This window comes from Sturnira hondurensis, unplaced genomic scaffold (genome assembly GCF_014824575.4).
Source record: "Sturnira hondurensis isolate 20B ecotype Veracruz unplaced genomic scaffold, ASM1482457v3 Scaffold0005791, whole genome shotgun sequence".
Classification (NCBI taxonomy): domain Eukaryota; kingdom Metazoa; phylum Chordata; class Mammalia; order Chiroptera; family Phyllostomidae; genus Sturnira; species Sturnira hondurensis.
This window is the reverse complement of record NW_028078422.1, coordinates 129,597-150,682: the sequence shown is the minus strand read 5'-3', so window position 1 is coordinate 150,682 and position 21,086 is coordinate 129,597. Positions and strand designations below refer to the sequence as shown.

At 51.9% G+C, this 21,086-nt stretch overlaps 2 protein-coding genes across 2 annotated transcripts; both read right to left on the bottom strand.

Annotated features, from left to right (window-relative positions):
- Window positions 1-1,933: 1,933 nt before the first annotated feature.
- SERTAD3 (SERTA domain containing 3) lies at window positions 1,934-5,319 on the bottom strand. The gene is made up of 2 exons (XM_037047449.1): window positions 5,131-5,319; window positions 1,934-3,232 (listed from the first exon to the last, which is right to left on the bottom strand). The coding sequence occupies exon 2, from the start codon at window positions 3,224-3,226 to the stop codon at window positions 2,627-2,629; it is 600 nt and encodes a 199-aa protein (XP_036903344.1). The 5' UTR covers window positions 3,227-3,232; window positions 5,131-5,319; the 3' UTR covers window positions 1,934-2,626.
- Window positions 5,320-7,738: 2,419 nt separating this feature from the next.
- Window positions 7,739-20,669, bottom strand: BLVRB (biliverdin reductase B). Its single transcript, XM_037047448.1, has 5 exons — window positions 20,455-20,669; window positions 13,435-13,599; window positions 13,209-13,298; window positions 11,676-11,804; window positions 7,739-8,000 (listed from the first exon to the last, which is right to left on the bottom strand). The coding sequence occupies exons 1-5, from the start codon at window positions 20,531-20,533 to the stop codon at window positions 7,843-7,845; spliced, it is 621 nt and encodes a 206-aa protein (XP_036903343.1). The 5' UTR covers window positions 20,534-20,669; the 3' UTR covers window positions 7,739-7,842.
- Window positions 20,670-21,086: the final 417 nt, after the last annotated feature.

The window sequence follows — 21,086 nt, the reverse complement described above, 5'->3', positions numbered from 1 at the left end:
CTCCTAGTTCTCTCCCCCTGGCTCACTCTGCTCCACACACACGGACCTCCCCAGGGCCCCCAAACGCTCCATCATGCTCTGACCTCAGGGCCTTTGCACTGACTGTTCCCTGTAGGTTTTTACTCAAATGGCACCTTTTCACACCTTCTCTAGTCTGTATATTGATACTCCCCATCACACTCCTGCTTTTTCTCTAGGACATTCACCACCACCTGACAGACTGTGCATGGTATTTATTCTTTGTATTTATTTCAGCCTCCCCCTACTCGGATGCTTTAGGAAAGCAGAAACTGTGTTTTACTCATGTGCCTGGGAGAGTGCAAGGCCCACAGTAGGCACGCAATAAATCTGAGCAATTATTGGAATCCTTGGTGCGCATCGGGCCCCCTTTGACACTCTTTGCAGGATTGCTCAGTGAGGCACGTATTACTCCAGGTCTTCAGGTTGAGACATGCTGGTGTGGCTGAAGAACAGCAGAGAATAATATGGCTGGAGCACGGGAGCGAGGGAGTGCTGGGGTGATGAGTTCAGAGAAGTGGGAGGGAGGGTCAGCCATAGCAAGGCTGGGAGGTTACTTTTCAATAATAGGAAGCCTGCCTGTGCCAAGCACAGTCCTATGCACTGTGGCTAGTCCTATGCACCATGCACAGGGTATACACCTGGGCTAAGACCAACAAAACCCCTTCCTCTCAATTTCCAATAGGCCAGGAGACTGACCCTAGCAGGTAATAAATAACTGGAGACTGGGTAGGTGCTACTAAGAGAATCAAGAAATACAAGGAAGGCCCGAGAAGTGTCCCCTGGGAAGTTAACAGCAAGTGCAAAGGCCCCAGGGTAGAAATAAATGTGGAGGGAAAGGAGACCAATGTGGCTGGAAGTGGAGGAAGGAGGGGAAAGCGGGAGATTAAACTGGGCTAGTTACCAGCAAGATTGTCAGGTCTTACAGGTTTTGGTGAAGTTGAGGCTTCATTCCACATGAGAAGTTACTGGAAGTGTAGAACAGGAGGAGAGCACAAGCTAATGGGCATCCACATCGAGACGCGGACATCATGTGCCTTCTTGCGATCTTCTTGACCCCTCTCATGATTGCCAGCCACCTGTTAGTGACCCCACTGCTTTTAGACTTACAAGTAATGCCCCTCTCTAGGTGAGAATCATGGCTCTGAGCCAGAAAGCACATGCAAAATTCCCCTCCTTCCCTTGCCTGTGGACTAGTCAAAGTGTGGTTCCTCCCTGCAACCCTTCTAGAAAAGTCCCTAAAGCTGTGTAAACTCACTCATTGCTTGTCCTCAGGCTTTGTGGAGGTACAGCCAGGGCATCATCGTTGTTCCGTTTTGTCTTCCCTGGTCTCCCTTCTGTTTTGCCCTCACCCACCAGCTTGGGCTTGTAACTTCCAAAAAAAACCAAAAAACCCTTAGAACCCTAACTTCAGCCTGGGCTTGGCTTCCTAGCCAAGGGTATTTTTCTCCTCTGGGCCTCCGCAGCACATTTCATACAACGAAAGGGTTGCCTTTTAAGTGCCAGAACACGGACACGTAATTCATGTGCCTCAGTTTCTCACTCCTGTGCCTACCCATGTGGTTGTGGAGCCCAAATTACCAAGCAGTTAAGAACTAGGCTCTGGAGGCAGATGGAATCTGAGTCCTAGCTCCTTGCTTCTCACTCCTACCACCTATGTGACTCCGAAGAAGTGATTTCACCTCTCTGAACCTCAGGCTCCTTTTATATAAAACATGATCATAGTAGCTACTTCTCTACAGTTGTGAGGATTAAATGACTTAATTCAAATAAAGTAGGCAGAACAGTGTTCTAACAAGAACACAGTACTTTAGTGGTGTATCTGCCCCAACTTCAAGGAGGGAACTTACCAGGTCCCTCCTATTGACGCACTGATGTTTACAAACTCTAGGCAACACAATCCCTTCCAAAATATTTTTATTAAAAAAAATAATTACAATCAAGCCCCACCACCCATCCCACCCCCAACCCACCAAAAGCCTGCCTTTCTTTTAAATAACGCGGCATGGAGCAGTTTGGTTTCCACCCTATTGCACGTGGTCCGGCCTGGATATGAATCAGGAGGCTGCTGGGACTGGAGTACGGCCAAAGAGGTGGGGTTCAACCTGGGGGGGGGAGGGGGGTAGGCCCTACTCCTTCCAGGCACAAGAGGCAGAGTTGGGGTTTCCATAGCAACCAGGCAACATATCCCGGTCATCCTTTGACAGGGCCACTTTATCTTCCCTGAGGCCCCGGTGGTCACAAGAGGAGTAGGAACTGGAGGGGAAGGCAGAAGAAATGTGGAAGTGGGAAATCAGACTCCCAGAAACAGTCCCATTAAGGCATTTGGAACAGATAAATTAATTCAGGAAGACCCCCCCTTCACAGAAGGATGTGGTAACCAGATACACGCACACATGCTAGACAGTTTGTGGAACCCTGAAAAGGGAGAAAAGGAGGCCAGCCTCGGCTTAAGGCCCCCACCAAAACACACACACACACACACACACACAGTTGCATCTAGAGATCCAGCCCAATCGCTTCTCAGCCTTCTGGCTAAGATCAAGTGTAAAGATCCAGCCCACTGAGGCTGAGACGTGGAGGGAGCACCCCCACTACTACCAAAGTTTTAGGATCCTAGAATTATTTCCATGATGTGATCTAGTTCATTCCACTCCCAGGACCCTGGGGCACAGAAGAGGTTGTGAGGAGGCTCCGCTGGGGCCAGTGCAGGCTCCTTCTCCACTGTGGAAGTGTCAATGTCCAGGAAAAAGTCATCCAGACCTGAGTCCCCCAGGTACCGAGAGCTCAGGGCTTCTAAGAAAACTGGATCAGGCTGGGGCAGCATTTCATTTGGGGGGCTTTGGGGAGCCACTGGATTCTGAGGGGTCTCTGTCTCATCCATGGAAGTCTCCAGCTCCCTGAGAATGGAGCCGATGGTAGTAGACAAGGAGAAGTCCTCCTCACCCAGGAAGAGGGGCTCAGGGGGCAGGGCAGGTGCCGGAGCCAGGCAAAGCGCAGCCTGGAGCTGCTGGAGGGTGTTGTGGATGAGGACATGCCTCCGGAGGCTGGGTGCTCGGGGGCCCAGGCTTCGATGGACTTTGTCGAGGGAGATGCGAAGCAGGGCTTGCTGGTAGCTTCGCAAGCCTGCTGGACCCCAGCCCCACTTCTCATCCTCCTCTTCCTCCTCCAGGTCCGAGTGTTTCCTCTTCAGGCCTCCTCCTACCATGATGACCTGTGGAGAGAAAGGGGTGTAAGTCAGACACAGTAGGGCTAGCCCAAATCCTGAATCTCTGTACAGTTGTTGTTGATTTTTAATGATCTGAACTTCAGTTTTTGCATCTACAAAATGGGAGAGTATAAATCCCACAAGGCTAAGAAGGAGAGTAAATGTATGTGACTAAGAAAAGAAGACCTGAACACAGCTGGGTTTGAATCCCATTCATTCGCCTGGGTCACCTGGAACAGTGAGTTTTCCTCTTTGAGACTCAATTTCCTCACCTGCAAGATGAGAATCCCAAGTCCCTTTGAGCCTTAAAACTATTCTTTCCATGGTATTCACTTCTTCAAATGTGACACATACAAGACAGGGTTAGAACACAGAGACCTAGACCGGAATCAGGGAAATCTCGATTTGAATTCTGCCTTTCACACTGCTCTGCTGTGTGATACCGGGAAGTGAGATAACATTACCTCTCCGGGCCTCGGTTTCCTCATATGTAAAATGGGGATTGTAAAAATTCTCACCACATCCTCAAGGAGACCCCACGTGTAATATGCACAGGCCTCATCACACAGGAAATGCTTACTGAACAAGAGTTAGTGGCCATTCATGCATTCAATAATTTTATTTATTATCTACTATACTCGAGCCATCTGGAGCCCTGTTAGGGGACCTATTTGACGAGACTCCTCTTTCAGAGTATATTTCTGTCCATGCTCTTTTCCTAACCGGGACTGCTCACAACAGCAAGGAAAGGGCCTTTCTCATTCCTTCTGTACAAGCCTTACCTTCTCATTCACCCCAAAGCGAGGCCCCATAGAAAAACTTGCTAGAACTTGACTCACGCCAAGCCCCACCCCATCTCGACCTATCCAATCAGACCTTGGCCCTCTACTAGCCCCGCCCCTGCATGGATCTATAGAAGTCTTCAGTAGCTAGGCACACCCCAATTAGGCGCAGGGGCCTCTGGGAAATGTGGGCTTAAAAGCATTATCCAGGTACGCACGAAGATCTTCAGCGTGTACTGCAGTCCCCGGAGAGCTCCGCTCACCACAAGGAAGAACCTCCCCCACCCTCCCTCAGGGCATGCGCACAAACGCCTGGGACAGGTGGGGGAAGGGAACCCGGAGGTCCAGCTGCCGGTGCCTGCCGAGCCCCGCCCTCCACTGCTCGCAGGGCGGCGAGTCTGAGCTCCGCGCCCTGAACACCCCTCCCCCACCTCGGACTGCGGCTCCAACACTACTTTCTCCTGATCCTTCGGACCCCACAAGGTCCTGGATTTTTCCCCCAAACTGCTCTCGCACTCAGAGACGCAGGCCCAACTCATTGCTCAAAGACTACAAATGCTCTCCGATCCACTCCGTTCGGGACGCTAGTTATCTCAATTTGAAGACCGTTCCCCTTCAACTTTCCCCTATTCTCCCCTTTTACAAACGCCTCTCGACTCCCCCTCCAAACCTCTCTCTGGATCGAAGACCTAAACACGGAACTCTCCCCGACACCCCCTCTCTCCGCCACTGCGCCTGGGAAACCAAGACTGCTTTCTCGCGTCTCTAGAATGCCCGAGATCCCAGCCCCAATCTCTCACATTTTTGTCCAGAACAGTAGAGCCCCGGATTCGACCCGTCGGAGACCCGAATTGTCTTAATTTCAGATTTCCTGCCCCAAAAGTTTCTTCCTGGTTCTTTTGCTTCTCCAAATACCCCAGGTCCTAGCTTCAAATTCCCTCCATTTGAAGATTCTGCCCAACAACTTCGCCGCCTGTCCAGAATTTCGAATTCGGTCCCCGGTCCCCAAACCCTGAATCTGCGCTCCCCACTCCCACCCAGACTCTGCCTCCACAACTCTCGGGAAGCGCCTCCACCTCCCCCGACCCAGGGCAAGCCTCAAGCCGGGCAGCCACCCCTCACCTCAGCTACTAGGTTCACAACGACTACGGTCAGAAGCGTCCGAAGATTTGCGACCCTCCGAGCTCGCTTCCCCGGGGCCTCTCGGTCTGGCCTCGGGCTCACCCAGCTCCGCCCCGTAGCCGAGCCATGAGCCGCGATTGGCTGAAATCCTGAGCGCCGCGGGGCGCAGATTGGCTTGGCAGAGCCACCCGCTGCTTCTAGAAGACAGCCCACCCGCCCTCCCTTCCCTGGCACCCGGGACCATTTAAAGGATTCCGACTCTACAGGGGGCGGGACTACGTCTCTAGGGTCAAGGAGATATCAGAACTGTTCCCTTCAAATCAGGTACTGTCCTCGCTTCAAGATCGTCAGCACTGCTCTCTGAAACCCTTTATACCAGGCCTGGACCCCATAGCAGAGCAAAACAGGCGGTGGTCACGTTCCTCCTCACCCGCTCTCTGGGAGGGCGGGGCTGAGCCACGAGCGGAGGCCGCGCCCCCGGAGTTCTGAAGGCGTACGCTGCGGGCGGAGGATGACGCCACTGAAGGCCAGCCAATAGTTTCTCGCGGCGTATGTTGCCTGGGCGATCGCAGCCCACCCTTTCGCTGCCGTCGTTCTCCAGCTCTTCCCAAAACTTTACTTCCCCGGCTCCCTAATCTTCAAGACTACTTAGCCAAGTCCTCTGGTGGGCGTTCCGTCCCGCATCCTTCTGACACTCTCTCCTGCCTCTCTCAGGATGGCACCTCCGCTGCCGCAGACGGACTCATGGCTTCCCACTACGCTGGGGACAAAGTCCAAATTCCTTACTTGTGCCACAAAGCCCTTCAAGGTCTGGCCTGATGCACACTCCTCCTTGTTCCCTACCGTCCTGCCGCACCAATTCACTTTGAGTTTTTTTAAAATGGCTTCAGGTGCCCTCCACCACCCTGAACACAGAGATTTTGTCTGTACCTACGACACTGCTAGCTACATAGCAAGTACTCAGAGATAAGAATTAAAGGGGGTTAAATATATGGTAAGGGATGGAAACAGACTTTTAGTGGTGAGTATACTATACAGTATACAGATATTGAATTGTAATGTACACCTGAAATTTGTAACCAATGTTACCTCAATCAAAATGAATTTGTAGGAAGAGGTTTCTGGACCTTAAAACTTGTTTCCCCATTCTGAAAATAAACCCTCACTTCCTAGGCTGCCTCTCCTCAGAAATCATATCAAAGGCTTCCTCTTCTCGGAAGCCCTCCCTGGCTTCCAAGGCAGATGCTCCAGGGTGGATTGGTTCCCACGGATCCTGTGTTTCCCCCCATCGAAGGCCTGACCCCTCTGCCCATGTCTTCCCCATCCTGGCCCTGAGCTGTCCACAGACTGGACTGTGGGTCCACTGACAACAGGTACCAAGGTTGTCTCCGTCATCCACTGTATGGTCACAACAACACCTAGCAGAGGGCTGGACACAAAGCAGGCACCCAGGAAAAGTTTGTTAAATGCCCAGGCAATGTGGCAGACAGAAATAAAGAGGGCAGAAGTGAAACAGTGCTAATGTCTACAAAGTTTGAACCAGCTGTGCCCCACCCCCACAAGTTTTCACCTGGTTACCGGAGGCCAGTTCTCACTGGATGGAATTTGACAACCAAGCCGTCTTACACTGCAGAAACAGCGTAAGATTAGAATGGATTTTGCTGGTGGTAGAGGAGGGGGAGGAGGGAAGAGGGTGTTGCAGTGGACCTGGGAAGAGGCTGGAGGTAGCGAGAAAAGAACGGCTCTCACTCAGGCCTGGGAAAGGTGTCTCTGGGGAATAAAGGCAGGGACAGTAGATTTCAGAGGGACATGATTAAAGGGGCCATTCTGCCCTTCCCTTCTTCCAAACCTGTCCCTGCTCTAGGTTCCTCATCTCAGGGAGGCCCCACTGTGACCTGGTCCCCAAGTTATAGCTCCCTTTCCTCCTGGGCTCCCAACCTCCACTCTTGCCCTCCTCCCACCCACCTGCACACTGTATACAGGGAAGTTTTATCAGACCCAAACCTCCCTGTGCCCCCTCCCTACCAATCAGTCCCCTGCTTTCCTCCTTGCATAAGGCCTCAGAATAAAGTTTAAACTTTTTACAATGACTCTGCACAATTTAGCATCCAGGAAACAGTCTCTTGGGTTGACCACTCCTCATCTCTGAGAAATGTAGGGGGATAGATTTTAGGTCTTCACGTGCTCCCCAGCCTCCTGGTCTTTGCTCATGTACTTCCTTCTGCTCAGAATGCCATCACACCTTAGGACCTCTTCCTGGCTCATTCTTACGAAACCAGATCTTGAAAGAATTTCAGGTGGGACCTCCGCTGTTCAACAGAGCCTTGTTTGTTCCCCAGGTTAGGCCAGGTGTCCCCTCTGGGTTCCCACTGCCCTCCATCAGAGGGCTTCCTCCATCAGAGCCCTGGCCACTGTGAGTTGTCACCATCAGACTGTGAGATGTGTGAAGGCAAGGCTCACAGCTACCTTAGTCACCACTGGGTCCCCAGCACAGGGCCAGGTGGAGAACAACGACTCAAGAAACTGTAACTAAGGGAATGAATGAAGGAACGCCCAGAAAACCTTACACCTGGGGCACACAGAGACATCGAGATACCCACAGCCAGAGTTGGGCTTTCTAGTATAATCGGAAGCTCTTGGCTCAAGATTTATTGCTCCTTTCCTTTGTTCTGCATCTCCCAGGATGCTGTCCTCCTGGACGGGAACAGAGCCCTAGTTGTACTGGTGGGAAGGGTAGACGCTGCGCCCGTCATACTCATTGGTGGTGAGGCAGCGCAGCATGAAGTGGCCCAGGTCATGCTTGGAGATGACCCTCGAGGGCCCGTGTCCATCCAGGGTCACTGAGTAGGCCCCAGTCAGTGGCTGGTCTCCTGTGAAGTAAAGACAGAGAGGTCAGATGAACAGGTGCTTTTCCCATCCCCGAACATGTGGTCACTGCAGTGATGGCTCTGGGGCCTGCAGTGTGCCCAGCATGAGCGGTGTTAGAGCTGACAATGTCCGAAACTGTCCCCACAGGCAGGGCACTAATCTACACCCTTCCCTTCATTCATCTGACAGATCGTTATTGATGGCTTGTTGTGTCAGGTGCTGGGCACTCAGCGAAGGACAAAGCAGACATGGATCCCTGCTCTCAGCATGCAGACATTTGTTAATAGAGACAACCAATAAGATAGGAAAGTACAATAGACGATATGTTAGAATGGGAGAAATAACGCAGAAAATGGACCAGGAACTATTCATTAACTCTGTTTTACAAGTGAGGACACTGAATCTTTTTTTTTTAAGATTTTATATATTTTATTTATTTATCTTTAGAGGGGAAGGAGAGAGGGAGAGAAACATCAATGTATGGTTGCCTTTTGTGCATCCCCTGCAGTTAACTATCCCCTGGTAGTTAGCCTGCAAGGAACCGGCCTGCGACCCAGGCATGTGCCCTGACCGGGAATCGAACCGCAATTGTCTGGTTCGCAGGCCCGGGCTCAATCCACTGAGCTACGCCAGCCAGGGCTAGGACACTGAATCTTGAAGAGAGGAAGTCATGTGCCCGTGGCAAAGGCTAGATTTGCTCTAGGTAGCTCCATCTGGATGCTTCCCAATCTCTGGACCCCTCTCAGGGGACCAAGGGACATGTCCCAGTCCCACAGGTCAGGGCATGGGTCTGTGTTCTGTGGGCAGTGGAAGAGTGCATTTTCCTGACCTTGTGAACATGGAGTTGGTGTGTCCTGATGCCAGGGACACAGCGCGGTCTTTCCTAGACGATGCAAACAGCAGACGCGCACAGCCTGGCTGTTGCAGGGCATCTCGTGGACGCACGATAATAATTTAAAGATAATACCCGCCAGTGAGCAACTGAACTTAGGGATCAAAGGCAGCACACGAGCACAGGCACAGCCTGGAGTCGGGGGCACCCTTACCCTTCTGGCATTCCTACCAAAAACGTTCACCCTGTGCCTGTGAGAACACAACCAAAACTCCAGAATGCGGGCATTTAAAAAGATGCCAGGCCTGGTTAATGTCGTGAGAAACACGAAAAGGAAAAAAAGATGCAAAAAAAAAAAAACGCTCCAGATTTAAGGTAGCGTGGCAACTCACCACAGCGTGGATCCTGAATTGGATCCTGACTTGGGCAGAGGGGGAGATTGGAAGATATTTTTTGGCAATCAGGGAAATGCGAATAGGACGTGGATACTGAATGCTATGATAGAGTTCACGTCCATTTCCCTGGTTCGTTTATGGTCCTGTGGCTTGTACAGGAAAATATTTTTCTTCTTGGGAGATTTCTACTGAGGTTCTACGACTGAAGTGTGAGAATGTCTGCAGCTCACTCTCAAATTGTTCTGTCAAAAGTACTAATTTAAGGCCCCGGCTGCTGTGGCTCAGGGGTTAAGCGCTGGCCTGTGAATCCAAGGGTCGCTGGTTCCATTCCCAGTCAGGGCACATGTCTGGGTTGTGGGCCAGGTCCACCCCAGTAGGGGGTGCATGCGAGGCAACCATACATTGATGTTTTTCTCCCGCTCTTTCTCCCTCCCTTCCCCTCTCTAAAAAAAAATAATAATAATTTTAAAAATAGGAGCACATGCTTTTGTTGCAGGCCAAGTCCCCAGTTGCAGGGGGCGGGGGGGCATATGAGAAGCAACTGATCAATGTTTCCCTCCCTTTCTTTCTCCCTCCCCTCTCTCTAAAAATAAGTAAATATTTGAACAAAGTACTAATATATAGACAAAATGTTAGATACATGCAAAGATAATTGATAGCTGGCCAGTTATATATAGAAAGATAGGACAAAATGCAAATAAGGAATACATATTAAAAACTAAGCCTTGCCCTGGCTGGTGTAGCTCAGTGGATTGAGCACGGGCCTGCGAACCACACGATTGTGATTCGATTCCCAGTCAGGGCACATGCCTGGGTTGCAGGCCAGTTCCCAGCCTGGAACACACGAGAGGCAACCATACATTGATGTTTCTCTCCTCCTCTCCTTCCCTTCCCCTCTAAAGATAAATAAATAAAATCTTAAAAAAAAAAAAAAACTAAGCCTCAATGAAGAATTTTAGGTATTTACACACTTTAATTCCTTCAGTTTTTCTGGAGGTTTCAGTTTTCACGGGCACACATAAAAAAGAAAAAGGCCGAAGAAAGCACTTTGCGTTAAATGACTGTGAGGCACGACCTCCCTGGGTACTTAGTCCAAGCCTGGCAGGCCAAGAAGCAATATGATGAGCCCTGTTTACAGAAAAGGAAACTGAGGCTGGGAGGCCAGGGCTTGGGGTTTTCACCCAGCTTCTCCACTAGGGCAGCCACACTGATTCAAACGAAGCTCAGGGTCCTGGGATCTTAGGGTCCTGATACAGTCACTTAACCGAGTCTAAACAGTGAGCCTTATGGCACCCTCGAGGGTGTGTCATTCCCAGCTCCTGTCAGGGGCCCCAGAAAGCAGACGGCAAAGCCGAACTGTTCTTCCAGTGGGCAGGTGACCGTGACGGGCCCGGTCCCGAGGGTCTGGCCCCTGAGTCTCTGCAATGCTGTTCCTTATCCCAGCCGTCCCTTCCCTCAGACCTTCACCCGACTCCCTCCCTCACTGCAGGAAGCCGTCTCCTCAGAGAGCCTGTGCTTCATAAACAGCATGTGATTACTGCTCCCTTCACTGTACTTGTTCGTTCATTCATTTGCTCACCGTGGTGATGGCATCCTCTGTCTTTATCCCGCCCCCCACTAGAAATGTACGCCTCACAAGAGCAGAGGCCGTATCACCAGGGCTCGTGATGGTGGCCGGGCCCACGGGTCAAATGCCAGAGACACCTGTTGAGTGAATGGCTCTCTCCCAGTGTCTGACTCTGTCTCTGTGTGGATTATAGGCCAGGGAGGGGGAAAGAGGTTGCAAGGAGATGTTTACTTGCTCCCTCCACATCAGCACCGAAAGAGGTGGTTCCCCTGTGTTAGTTCTTCTGACAAACGTTTACCGAACATCTACTCTATGCAGGGTTCTGTTCTAGGCACCAGGATCACGGCTGTGATCTAAGCAAGGCAAGATCCGTGAATGGGATCTGAAGAGCTGCCATCCTGGCGAGGGAAACACTAAATAAGGTAAAGAAATGATGTGACCTGTGTGGTGAAGCGGAAGTCCCCTTCCTTTGAATCTGGGCCGATCCTAGGAGCTTGCTTCTGTGAAACAGAACGTAGCAGAAGCAGCACGGAGGGACCTGATCCCAGGGGGGGCCGAGTGCAGGGGTCCAGCGACAGTCGCACCACCACCCATCAGCGTGTCTGAGAGGAGGCCCTTCCACAGGACTCCACTCCCAGCTGCTGAGCAACCCCAGGCGCCAGCCTCTCCCCCAAGCCGAGTCAGCTCCGGGTATCCAGACTGAAAGTCATAATACACGAGCGGTTTGTTCAACAGAGATAACCCAAAAATATGTTAGAAAGGAGAATAAAATCAAGCAGAAAAGAGGATAGAGAGCGTCGAGGGGAGGCCTGGCAGATGTCTCCAGAGGACAGGAGGAGGCAGGCTAGTGGCGAGCCTGCTGCTGGGTCCTGGTCTCACTCACCTATGTGGGGCGGCATCACGGCCACGTACTTCAGACCCGAATCCTGCAGCACCTTGTGCATCCGAATGTGGTCATTGGTCACGTCCTGCAGTCTCGGGGGCACCTTGGCCGGGTCCCAGAGCAGGAAGGCTGGGGGGACACAGGGCAGCGTCAACCAGGGAAGGAGGACGGCCTGGCCAGGTGCTCAGCCCACTGGGGATGTTCCAGGACAAAAGCCTGCAGGGCCTCACCGCTGTCCTCCAGTTGCTTCAGGCTCAGACGGTCTTCCCTTCACAGCCCACATAAGAGCTGACCGCTTCCCTCCCCATCGGCTCTGTCCACTGTCACCTCCTGCCTGGACCATGGCAGCAGCCTCCTTTGTGGTCTCCCTGCCTGTCTTCCCAACCTGCTCCCCTGAATGCAGCCACAGGGGGCCTGTGAACCCCCAGAGGAGCTGGAGCTCATCCATGACTGCAGCTCATTCAGGGTAAAAGCAAAGTCCCCATCAGGGCTCACAGGGACCCACCTAATCTGACCACATCAGCCCTATGACCTCAATACCCTTCTCTCCCCTTCACCGGCTCTGCTGGAGCCACACTCTGGCCTCACAGTCTTCCCAGGAGCTGACACCTCTGCCCTGAGCCCCCTGTTGTCTCACGGCGCAGCCCTCCCTCCCGTCACTTCTCATTCTGGGAGGCGACTGGTGTGAGGAACCAGGTGAGGAGTGTGGACTCTGGAGACAGTCGCCAGGTATCACACGCCAGCTCCGTAGCTGTGAGCTGTGTGATCCAGATAAGCTGATGGGCCTCCACGGCCTCCACTCCCTTAGCTATACAAGAGACAACCGCTACTACTTACTGAGCACCTACTATGTGCAGGCATGAGTCCTCCAAGGAGTTTTGTGAGGAGGAAGTAGCATTCACCCCAGTGTTCAGGTGGTGCCTCGCATACGGCAAGTACTCAATAATCATTACAGCATTAACTACTGTCAGCATTAACTACTCCTGTTACAAGCCCTGCAGCCTTCTTTTTGCACTATTTGTGGCAACTGTTCGTTCAATGTCTATTGCCTCAAAATGGGGAGCTCTGTGGAGGTAGAGACTTGGTCTGTGTATCCATAGCCCTGTCACTTCCCCTAGGAGGCGCTCTCTCACTTGGTCTCAGGCCGGGTTAAGCACCTCCTCTGGGCTCCCAGGACTCTAGGCTTCTCCCTACCCCGGCCCTGAACCCTCTGCCTGGACCTCCTACCGCAGCTCTAAACCCTCAGCCTCAGCCCCCCATCCTGGCCCTGACAGCTGGGGCCTGTCCCAATTTTATGATGGCTCTGTTTACCACTTCCCTGTCACCTGTGAAATCTGTGGGTGCAGGGCCCAGGGCTGTTTTGGTGGCCACCCTGTCCCTGGCATCTCCCAGGAAGGTTCAGACACTCAATTGATCTTCGATAGATGCACAGTGACTTGGGATGGCTCCGATGCCACCTTGCACAAGCCCTTGGGCTGCCTGTCCAGTTACCCGGCCCCCCTTCAGCCCCACCCCTACAACCCCACCACCCACCCGAGGTGCAGGCCACGACCTTGTCCACACCATGGGCCTTCATGGCTGCCACAATGTTCTGGGCACCCTCGGACATCACTGTGGTAGGACCTTAGAGGGGACAGAGAGTGGCTGTCACTGGCGGGCGGCGGTGGTGGTGGGGGTGGCAGGGGTGGGGCCGGGGGTGGGGGTGGTGCTGGGGGCCGAGGTGCAGGTGTGGGCCGCGGGCAGAGGGGGGGCGTAGTACTGAGGTCATTGCGGGTGCCCAACAGCACGATGACAGCATCCTGCCCAGCCACAGTCTTGTCCACGTCAGCTGCCTGCCGAACATCGCCCACCACCACGTGGGCCGGCTGGGGCCCCTCCGAGGGCAACCTGGAGGAGTCCCGCACCAACACCGTCACCTCATAACCTGCGGGCAAGAAGGACAGAAACGCAGGTGAGCAGGCTTGTGGGCTGGCACTCCTGGGCTCCAGGGGCTGGGTCCTGGTGGGGCCATGAACCTTCAAATACATTTCTGGCCCCCTGTTCTGAGGGAGTGGCCTCCAGACGTTTTTGTTGGTATACCCACAGTTGGTATTCAGCTGGTTGTTAAAAATGGGCCATTCCTTCCTGCCAGTTCAGAAATTACCTGCACTGATGCCTCCAAGGGCCTCCCTGCCTTGCCTTCCCCGCTTCCCCGAGATTTCTCTGCCCTCTGGCAACTAAGGGGTTAACGCCTAGCGTCACACTGGGCTATGATCCCCAACCACAGTCCTGGAGGAAACTGAGGCACAGAGGAAGACAGGAGTTGCCCAAAGGATGCTGAGAGCTAGGATTTGTCCCCACCCCTTAGTTCTGGAGGGCCAGGCCCTGCCATAGTGGTCATTAAAGATTTTGAGCATTGTCTTGGTATGTTACCTCCCAAAAGAATTTTTGATAACTCCTGCTTCCCGCAACATACACACCCATTTTAAAGTTCACAGCCAACCTGTGTTTCCTTTGTTTTGAACAATGGCAAAAAGATGTTAATGTTCGGGTGTATTGCAAATGGTGATATCAAAAAAAGAAAATGATTAATTGTGCCTCTGTTATAGATCGACTATAATCCCTGCAAATTCATACGCTGAAGCCCTAACCCCACAGTGATGGTTTTTGGAGGTGAGGCCTTTATGAGGATGGGACCCCCGTGATAGAATTCCTGTCTTTAGAAGGAAAGACAAGCCAGGGCTCTCTCGCTCCATCATGTAAGAACACAGCAAGTAGTCAGCCATCTGCAAGCCTGGAAGGAGGCTCCCAGCAGAAACCAACTCCTCCTTGATCTTGCACTCCCCACCCTCCAGAACTACAAGTATAAGAAATAATGCCCTGGCTGGTGTGGCTCAGTGGATGGAGCGCGGGCCTGCGAACCAGAGGATCGCGGTTCGATTCCCAGTCAGGGCACATGTCTGGGTTGCAGGCCAGTTCCCAGCAGGGGACTCACGAGAAGCAACCATACATTGATGTTTCTCTCCTTCTCTCCTTCCCTTCCCCTCTAAAGAAAAATAAATAAAATCTTAAAAAAAAAAAAAGAAAGAAATGTCTGGCCCTGGCTGGTGTAGGTCAGTGGATTGAGTGCGAGCCTGAGAACTCAAGGGTTGCGGACCAGGTCCCCAGTAGGGGGCGCTCGAGAGACAACCGCATATTGATGTTTCTCTCCCTCTCTTTCTCCCTCCCTTCCCTGCTCTAAAAATAAATAAAATCTTTTTTAAAAATATTTTACTTATTTATCTTTAGAGGGGAAGGGAAGGAGAGAGGGAGAGAAATATCAATGTATGGTTGCCTCTTGTGTGTCCCCTGCTTGGAACTGGCCTGCAACCCAGGCCATGTGCCGACTGGAAATCGAACCACAATCCTTTGGTTCTCAGGCCCGCACTCAATCCACTGAGCTATACCGGCCAAGGCAATAAAATTTTTTTTAAAAAAGAAAAGAAAGAAATGTCTGCTATTTAAGCCATCTATTCTAAGGTATTTTGCTACAGCAGCCCAAGCGGACGAAGTCAGTCTCCATATGTCATTTTCCTGAAAAACAAACCAGAGCTCCTTGAGAAATGGCTGCTGGGCTGGGGCAGGGAAAGGGCCAGCTGGTGAGACAGGGCTCACAGCACAATGGGGCTATGAATTCAACAGAAACACACCAGTGTGGAAAAACCTGTGGGTTCATAATGACACTCACAAGGAAACCTTACTGGTCATCACCTGTCAGAGAATTCATCTCTTACTCTGAAAATAACAGAGGAAGAGAAGAAACAATGAAGGTGTCCCATTTCTCTTGACATCTGTCATCATCCACTTCAAAAACAAACAGCAGGAGATTTTTTGCACTCCGGGGCAACGATGACAGTGGTAATGATCAATACGCATACAGTACTCCCTGTGTGCCAGGTGCCAAGTGTCTTTACATATATTAACTCATCAATTCTCAAAGTAACCCCGAGTTTGAATTCCAGCCCTATCACTAGCTAGCTGAATGATACTGGGCAAGTCACTCAACCCCTTTGGGCCTTGGGGACTTCATTTGTAAAGCGACACAAATAATAGTCTTCACTTTATAGGGCTGTTGTCGGTTTAAATAATATAACTAAAAGTTTATGTAGACAGATGATTTTTGACGAAGGTGCCAAGGCCATTCAATGGGGAAAGAACAGCCTTTTCGACAAGTGGTGCTGGGACCACTGACTAGCTCCACATAAAAAGATGAGGTTGGATCCCTACCTCATACCACATATGAAAACTCACTTAAAAGTGACACCAAGACCTAAGTTGAAGAGCTAAAATGATAAAACACTTAGAAGAAAACACAGGCATAAATCTTTGGGCCTTTGGATGAGACTCCTAACCATAACACCAAAAGCGCAGGTAACACAATGAAATAGATATATCATCAAAATTAAGTACTTACATGCTTCCAGGGACACTCCCCAGAAAGAGAAAAGACAACGCAGGATGTGGGAGAATAAGTTTGCAAATCAAATATCGGATAAGGGACTTGTACTTAAAATATAGGTATAAAGAACTTCCACAGCTTGATAAGGAAATGGCGAATAATCCCACTACGAGCTGGGAAAAGACCTGACGTTTCTCCAAAGTGGACACACAAATGGTTAATAAACACATGAAAAGATACTCAACATCACCAGCCCTCGGGGAAATGCAAACCAACACCACACGGAGATGCCACGTCGCTCCCACTGGGTCTATAACAAAAGGATGGACAGCAGACACTGGTGCTCAGTGGGGAATCAAAACCCTTGTACAATGAGCCCTGGCTGGTGTGGCTCAGTGGATTGAGTGTGGGCCTGAGAACCACACGATCGCGGTTCGATTCCCAGTCAGGGCACATGCCTGGGTTGCAGGCCAGTTCCCGGTCGGGGACTCACGAGAGGCAACCATACATTGATACTTCTCTCCTCCTCTCCTTCCCTTCCCCTCTAAAGATAAATAAAAATATTAAAAAAAAAGAAACCCTCGTACAATGAATGCTGAGGGGAATGTAAAATGGCGCCGCCACTTTTGAAAAACAGCCTGGCAGTTCCTCAAACGGTGAAACAGGGCTACCCAGCCATTCCACTTGAGAGAAATGAAAACACACAGCCATAGAAAAATTCGTACACAAACATTCATAAGAAACATTATTCATGATAGCCAAAAAGTGGAAACAATCCTATGTCCACCGACTGAATGGATAAATACAATGTGGTGTATTCATACGATGTATCCAGCAAAAAGAAATAACACACGGATACTTGTTACAACATGAATGAGCCTTGAAAAAGATATTTTGGCTGAGTGAAGACTGCAGTCACCAAGAACCACATGTTGTATGATCCCACATGTATGAAATGTCCAGAACAGGCAAATCTACAGAGGCCGAAGGTAGATCTGCTGGGGGAAGGGTTGGGTGGGAACCTGGAGGTGACTTCTAGGGGTTTCTTTGGGGTGAGGCAACTGTTCTAAATTGTGATGATGTTCGCACAACTTTGTGAATATGCGAAATACCACTGAACTATACGCTTTAAAGGGGCCAATCGTACAGTGTGGGAACGGTACCTAAAGAAAGCTGTCATGAAAATACAAAATGAAAACAAACGAAAAGTTTAGGGGCGTGCCTGGCACGGGAGCGAGCGCCCTGTGAGTGTGGGCTGTTACCATGCCTTTTATTTAGGTATCTCACAGTGCCGTTTCCCTGCTCGGCCTAATCCGCTCTGGGCCCGGAGCCCGGTCTTCACCCCCTGTAGTGCACATTCCACAGAGCAGCCAGACAGAGCCTTCCACAGAAGTGCCCCCGACTCAGATCCTTCCCGTGACACCCCAGTGCCCTGAGACAATGAAGTCCTCCCGCCAGGCTTCCAGGCCCCCTCACAACCAGGCCTGTCCTCCTCTGCACCCTGCGCTGCAGCCATTGTCCTCTTCACCCACTGCACTGCCTTTCAGTTCCTCCAACGCTTCGTGCTCCTCCCTGCCCTCGCACGTGCTCCCCTCTGCCTGGAGCGCCCGTTACCCTCTTTCCCCAGGCCCCGCCAGCCGCTTCCGCTTCCTCTGTCACGGCCCTGCTTATGCTGACCTGGAGTAAACCAGGGGCCCAGTGGGCCCAGTGAGGAAACTCCTTCAGACTCCTCTAGATAGTGAAGATCGTCAACTCTGCAAGGCAGATAAACGTCTAATCACTGTGGCGCACACCTGAAACTAACATACCGTTCCATGTCAGCCGTAATTGGAAGATACATTAGGTGTTTTAAGAGAGAAAGGACAGTGAAGATCACAATCCCCGGTGTCCCCGTCCCGTGTGACCACCTTTCACTGGGGAATGACACACAACCTGTGCTGCCCTCACTTGCATCTGGGAGCAGCAAGGGCTTTCGGCGGGTCCCGTTGTGGGTGCCGGCTCACCGCCACAGCGCTGGTTCAAGCAGATCCTGGTAAACTGTGGGCTTCTGGGGGGAAGCACGCCCTCGCAGACGGAGCTTGGACACGAGGTCTCAGCACAAGGGTGCCCACCGACTGTTACACCGATTGGTGAGTAGCGACACTTATCAGAAGTGCTGTGCTAAGCTCGTTTTACAAGTAAATGTGGCTTCCCCTCCACACCAAATTTTTAATACAACCAGCATTGCAATTTTAATTTAAAAATAAGTTAGTGGCTATCATACCAAACAGGTTTAGAATTCACAGATTTTACCCTTTACAAAGAATAAAAACATTTGTAGGGTATTTCCCAACTTTCTTTTTTTTTTTTTACAAACTTCTTACTTTATTCACAGTTTTCTGTTAATTTTTTACTTTGAAATAAATTCAGACCTAAAGAAAAGCAACAAGGCCTAGATTTTCGTACTGGTTTTGCTTTACTCTTCTCTGCGTGTATATATATGTACATGTAATATACATAATTATATGTGTGTATATAAATATATTTATACATATATAATTATATAGGTAACACATATATAGTGTTTTCCTAATTAGTTGAAAGCAAGTTTCAGAGTTCATGCCCATTTTAGGCTTTTTCGATTTCAGTCCTCTCCACAAAATCTATGTCGCAGCCTCGTCCGGTACACGCAAATGCACAGAACCAGTATTTTACATTATACATTCAGATACTGTCATGACCAACCGCATATATGTCAGAACTCACTACGACCCAGTTTGAAAGGCACCAGACTGCTAGAGCCCTACAAGGTATGTATTATAATGCCTTTTAAGGATGAGGAAACGGAGGCAGTTGTCGGTAGCTGGGCCAGGATCACACAACTAGGATCTGAGTTCACTCAGTCAAGCAGTGCTTACTTGGGACCAACTATGTGCTCAACACAATCCTGGGCACTTTCGTGCGCCACCCTATTCCATCATCACCAGGGCCCCAGGGCACATGCTAACAGTTTCGTCCCCGCTTAACAGACATCTAGGTACCTAGGCCTCCAGGCATTTGGCCACACAGGTGGCTACATGGCAGAGATGGGGTTTGAGTGTGGGCAGGCTGGCACCAGAGTCCACACCAGTCAGGACGCAGCCGCACAGAATCACCGAGGTAAATAAAAGCCCAGCTCATTCGACGGCAAGGCGCTGAGCTGTGCAGAAACCTGTCTGGGCCACAGTGAGAAGGCAAGGCCTCCCTAGGCCCCAGCTCTCAATTCCCCAGGGGTGCAGAGCCAGCTGTGACCAGCAGGGTGGATGAGCAGAATTCAGTGGAATTCCGGATTAAGGAAAAGGTTGTACCCGGTTCCTCAAGGTGACTCAGCAGTTCTTAACTTCTTCCTCTTACAAATGTTCATCAGCAAATTTGTTTCTCCCTTACCACACAAGTCCAGGTTCAAACTAGGTCTTCCTGGGGAGGGGGAGAGCAGTGGGCCTAGTGGGGAGCTTGCAGTCAGTCTCTCCAAGGGAGGGCCGGGCTAGGAGACAGCGCAGAGTGGAATCCTGAGGGCCTCCACCCTTTTGGCGCACCCAGATAATCGATATCTTCAGAGTTGCCAAGACCAGCAAGGGTGGAGCCCTATATCTGGAAATCCCAGGCCTGGCTGGGTTTTGGCGAAGTCTGGGCAGTGGGGGCTGAAGGCTGCCCAGCTATTCCCTTTCCTGCCCGCTTCCCTGGGAGCATCTCTGGATTTTTAGCCTCGTAGACTTTCCAGGGTCCCCAGGTCTCCACCATGTCTGTCTCCGTGATCCTCTCTCCCTCAGATGGTTACAGCAACCATCCAGACTTTTCAACCTCCAGCCTTGGTGCCCCAGCCACGAGCTAGCAGGCTTTGGGTGGTTATTAAGAGCTAGGTTCAAATCCCAGCCCGGTCACTTTCCAGTCGTGTGACATTGGCTAAGTCCCTCTCCTCTCCGCCCGGGGTTTTCTCATCTGCGAAGCCACGTGATACAAGATCCAAACCCACACTGAGTGCTGTGAGGATTTAACACGAGCGATGAGAGGGAGGTGCCGGAGGGCAAGTGGGGCTGGGAGCCCCGCTGGGTGTACAGCCACCACCACAGTAACGACAACGACACTCGCCCTGAGCGCCTGGATTTCCACCTGTCATCGGACTCCCCCAGCCTCCCAGGGCCAATTCCTATTCCTGGAACTCACATAAGATTGGACCTCATAGCGTTCCCCACTTCTGCCCCCCTGGGCACCTGTTTTGCCCTCTGGGTCCTCACGCACCAAGGCACCGACGGCCCCAAAAGGCCTGGGCTCGACCCCACGATGCCCCTTCCCAGTGCTCCGCCTGTGCGCCCCGGGACTTCTCCCGCCCGCCCCAGCTCATGCCTGCTTGCACCGCCTGGGCCAGCGTGGTGAGCCCGGTCTTGCCGGTGGCGCCGAAGATGGCAATCTTCTTGACGGCCATGCTGCGAGGTCGAGGGGGCGCGAGGTCGCGGAGTGTCCGGACGCGCGGGAACCGACTGACTGCGGGGCCGCGCTCGGCGTCCTTCTTCAGCGGGAGGGACTGGACGGGAACCACTGGGAGGCCCGCGCCCCGGCCCGCCCCTGGGCACGTCGCTCAAACCCAGGGGCGGGGTCAAACGGGCCACCCCGCCTGCCGGGGCGAGGGTGGGCGGAGCGCGTCTCCGTCTGCCTCCCGGCACCGGCCGCTGCGCCCGCCACTTAGACTGGGAAAGGTGGCTCCAGCTCTCCACCTCGGCGCTCTGGACCCCACCCCAGGGGGCAGGGCGAGAGCGGGCCACGCCCACAGCCTCCCCCGGGTCACGCCCCCTCGCCCGGGCCCTGGAGGTGGGTCTGGCACCCACGCTGCATCCTAAGCCCTCCAAAAGGAGAGAAAGTGAGGGAGGGCAGTGTGGGTACAAGGGTTTGACACTGTGTGACTGTGTGCCTACGTGTCCGCGTGACTCTGTGAGACTGAGTAACCCCAAAGGAGAGCAGGACTGTGGACACCATTTGCC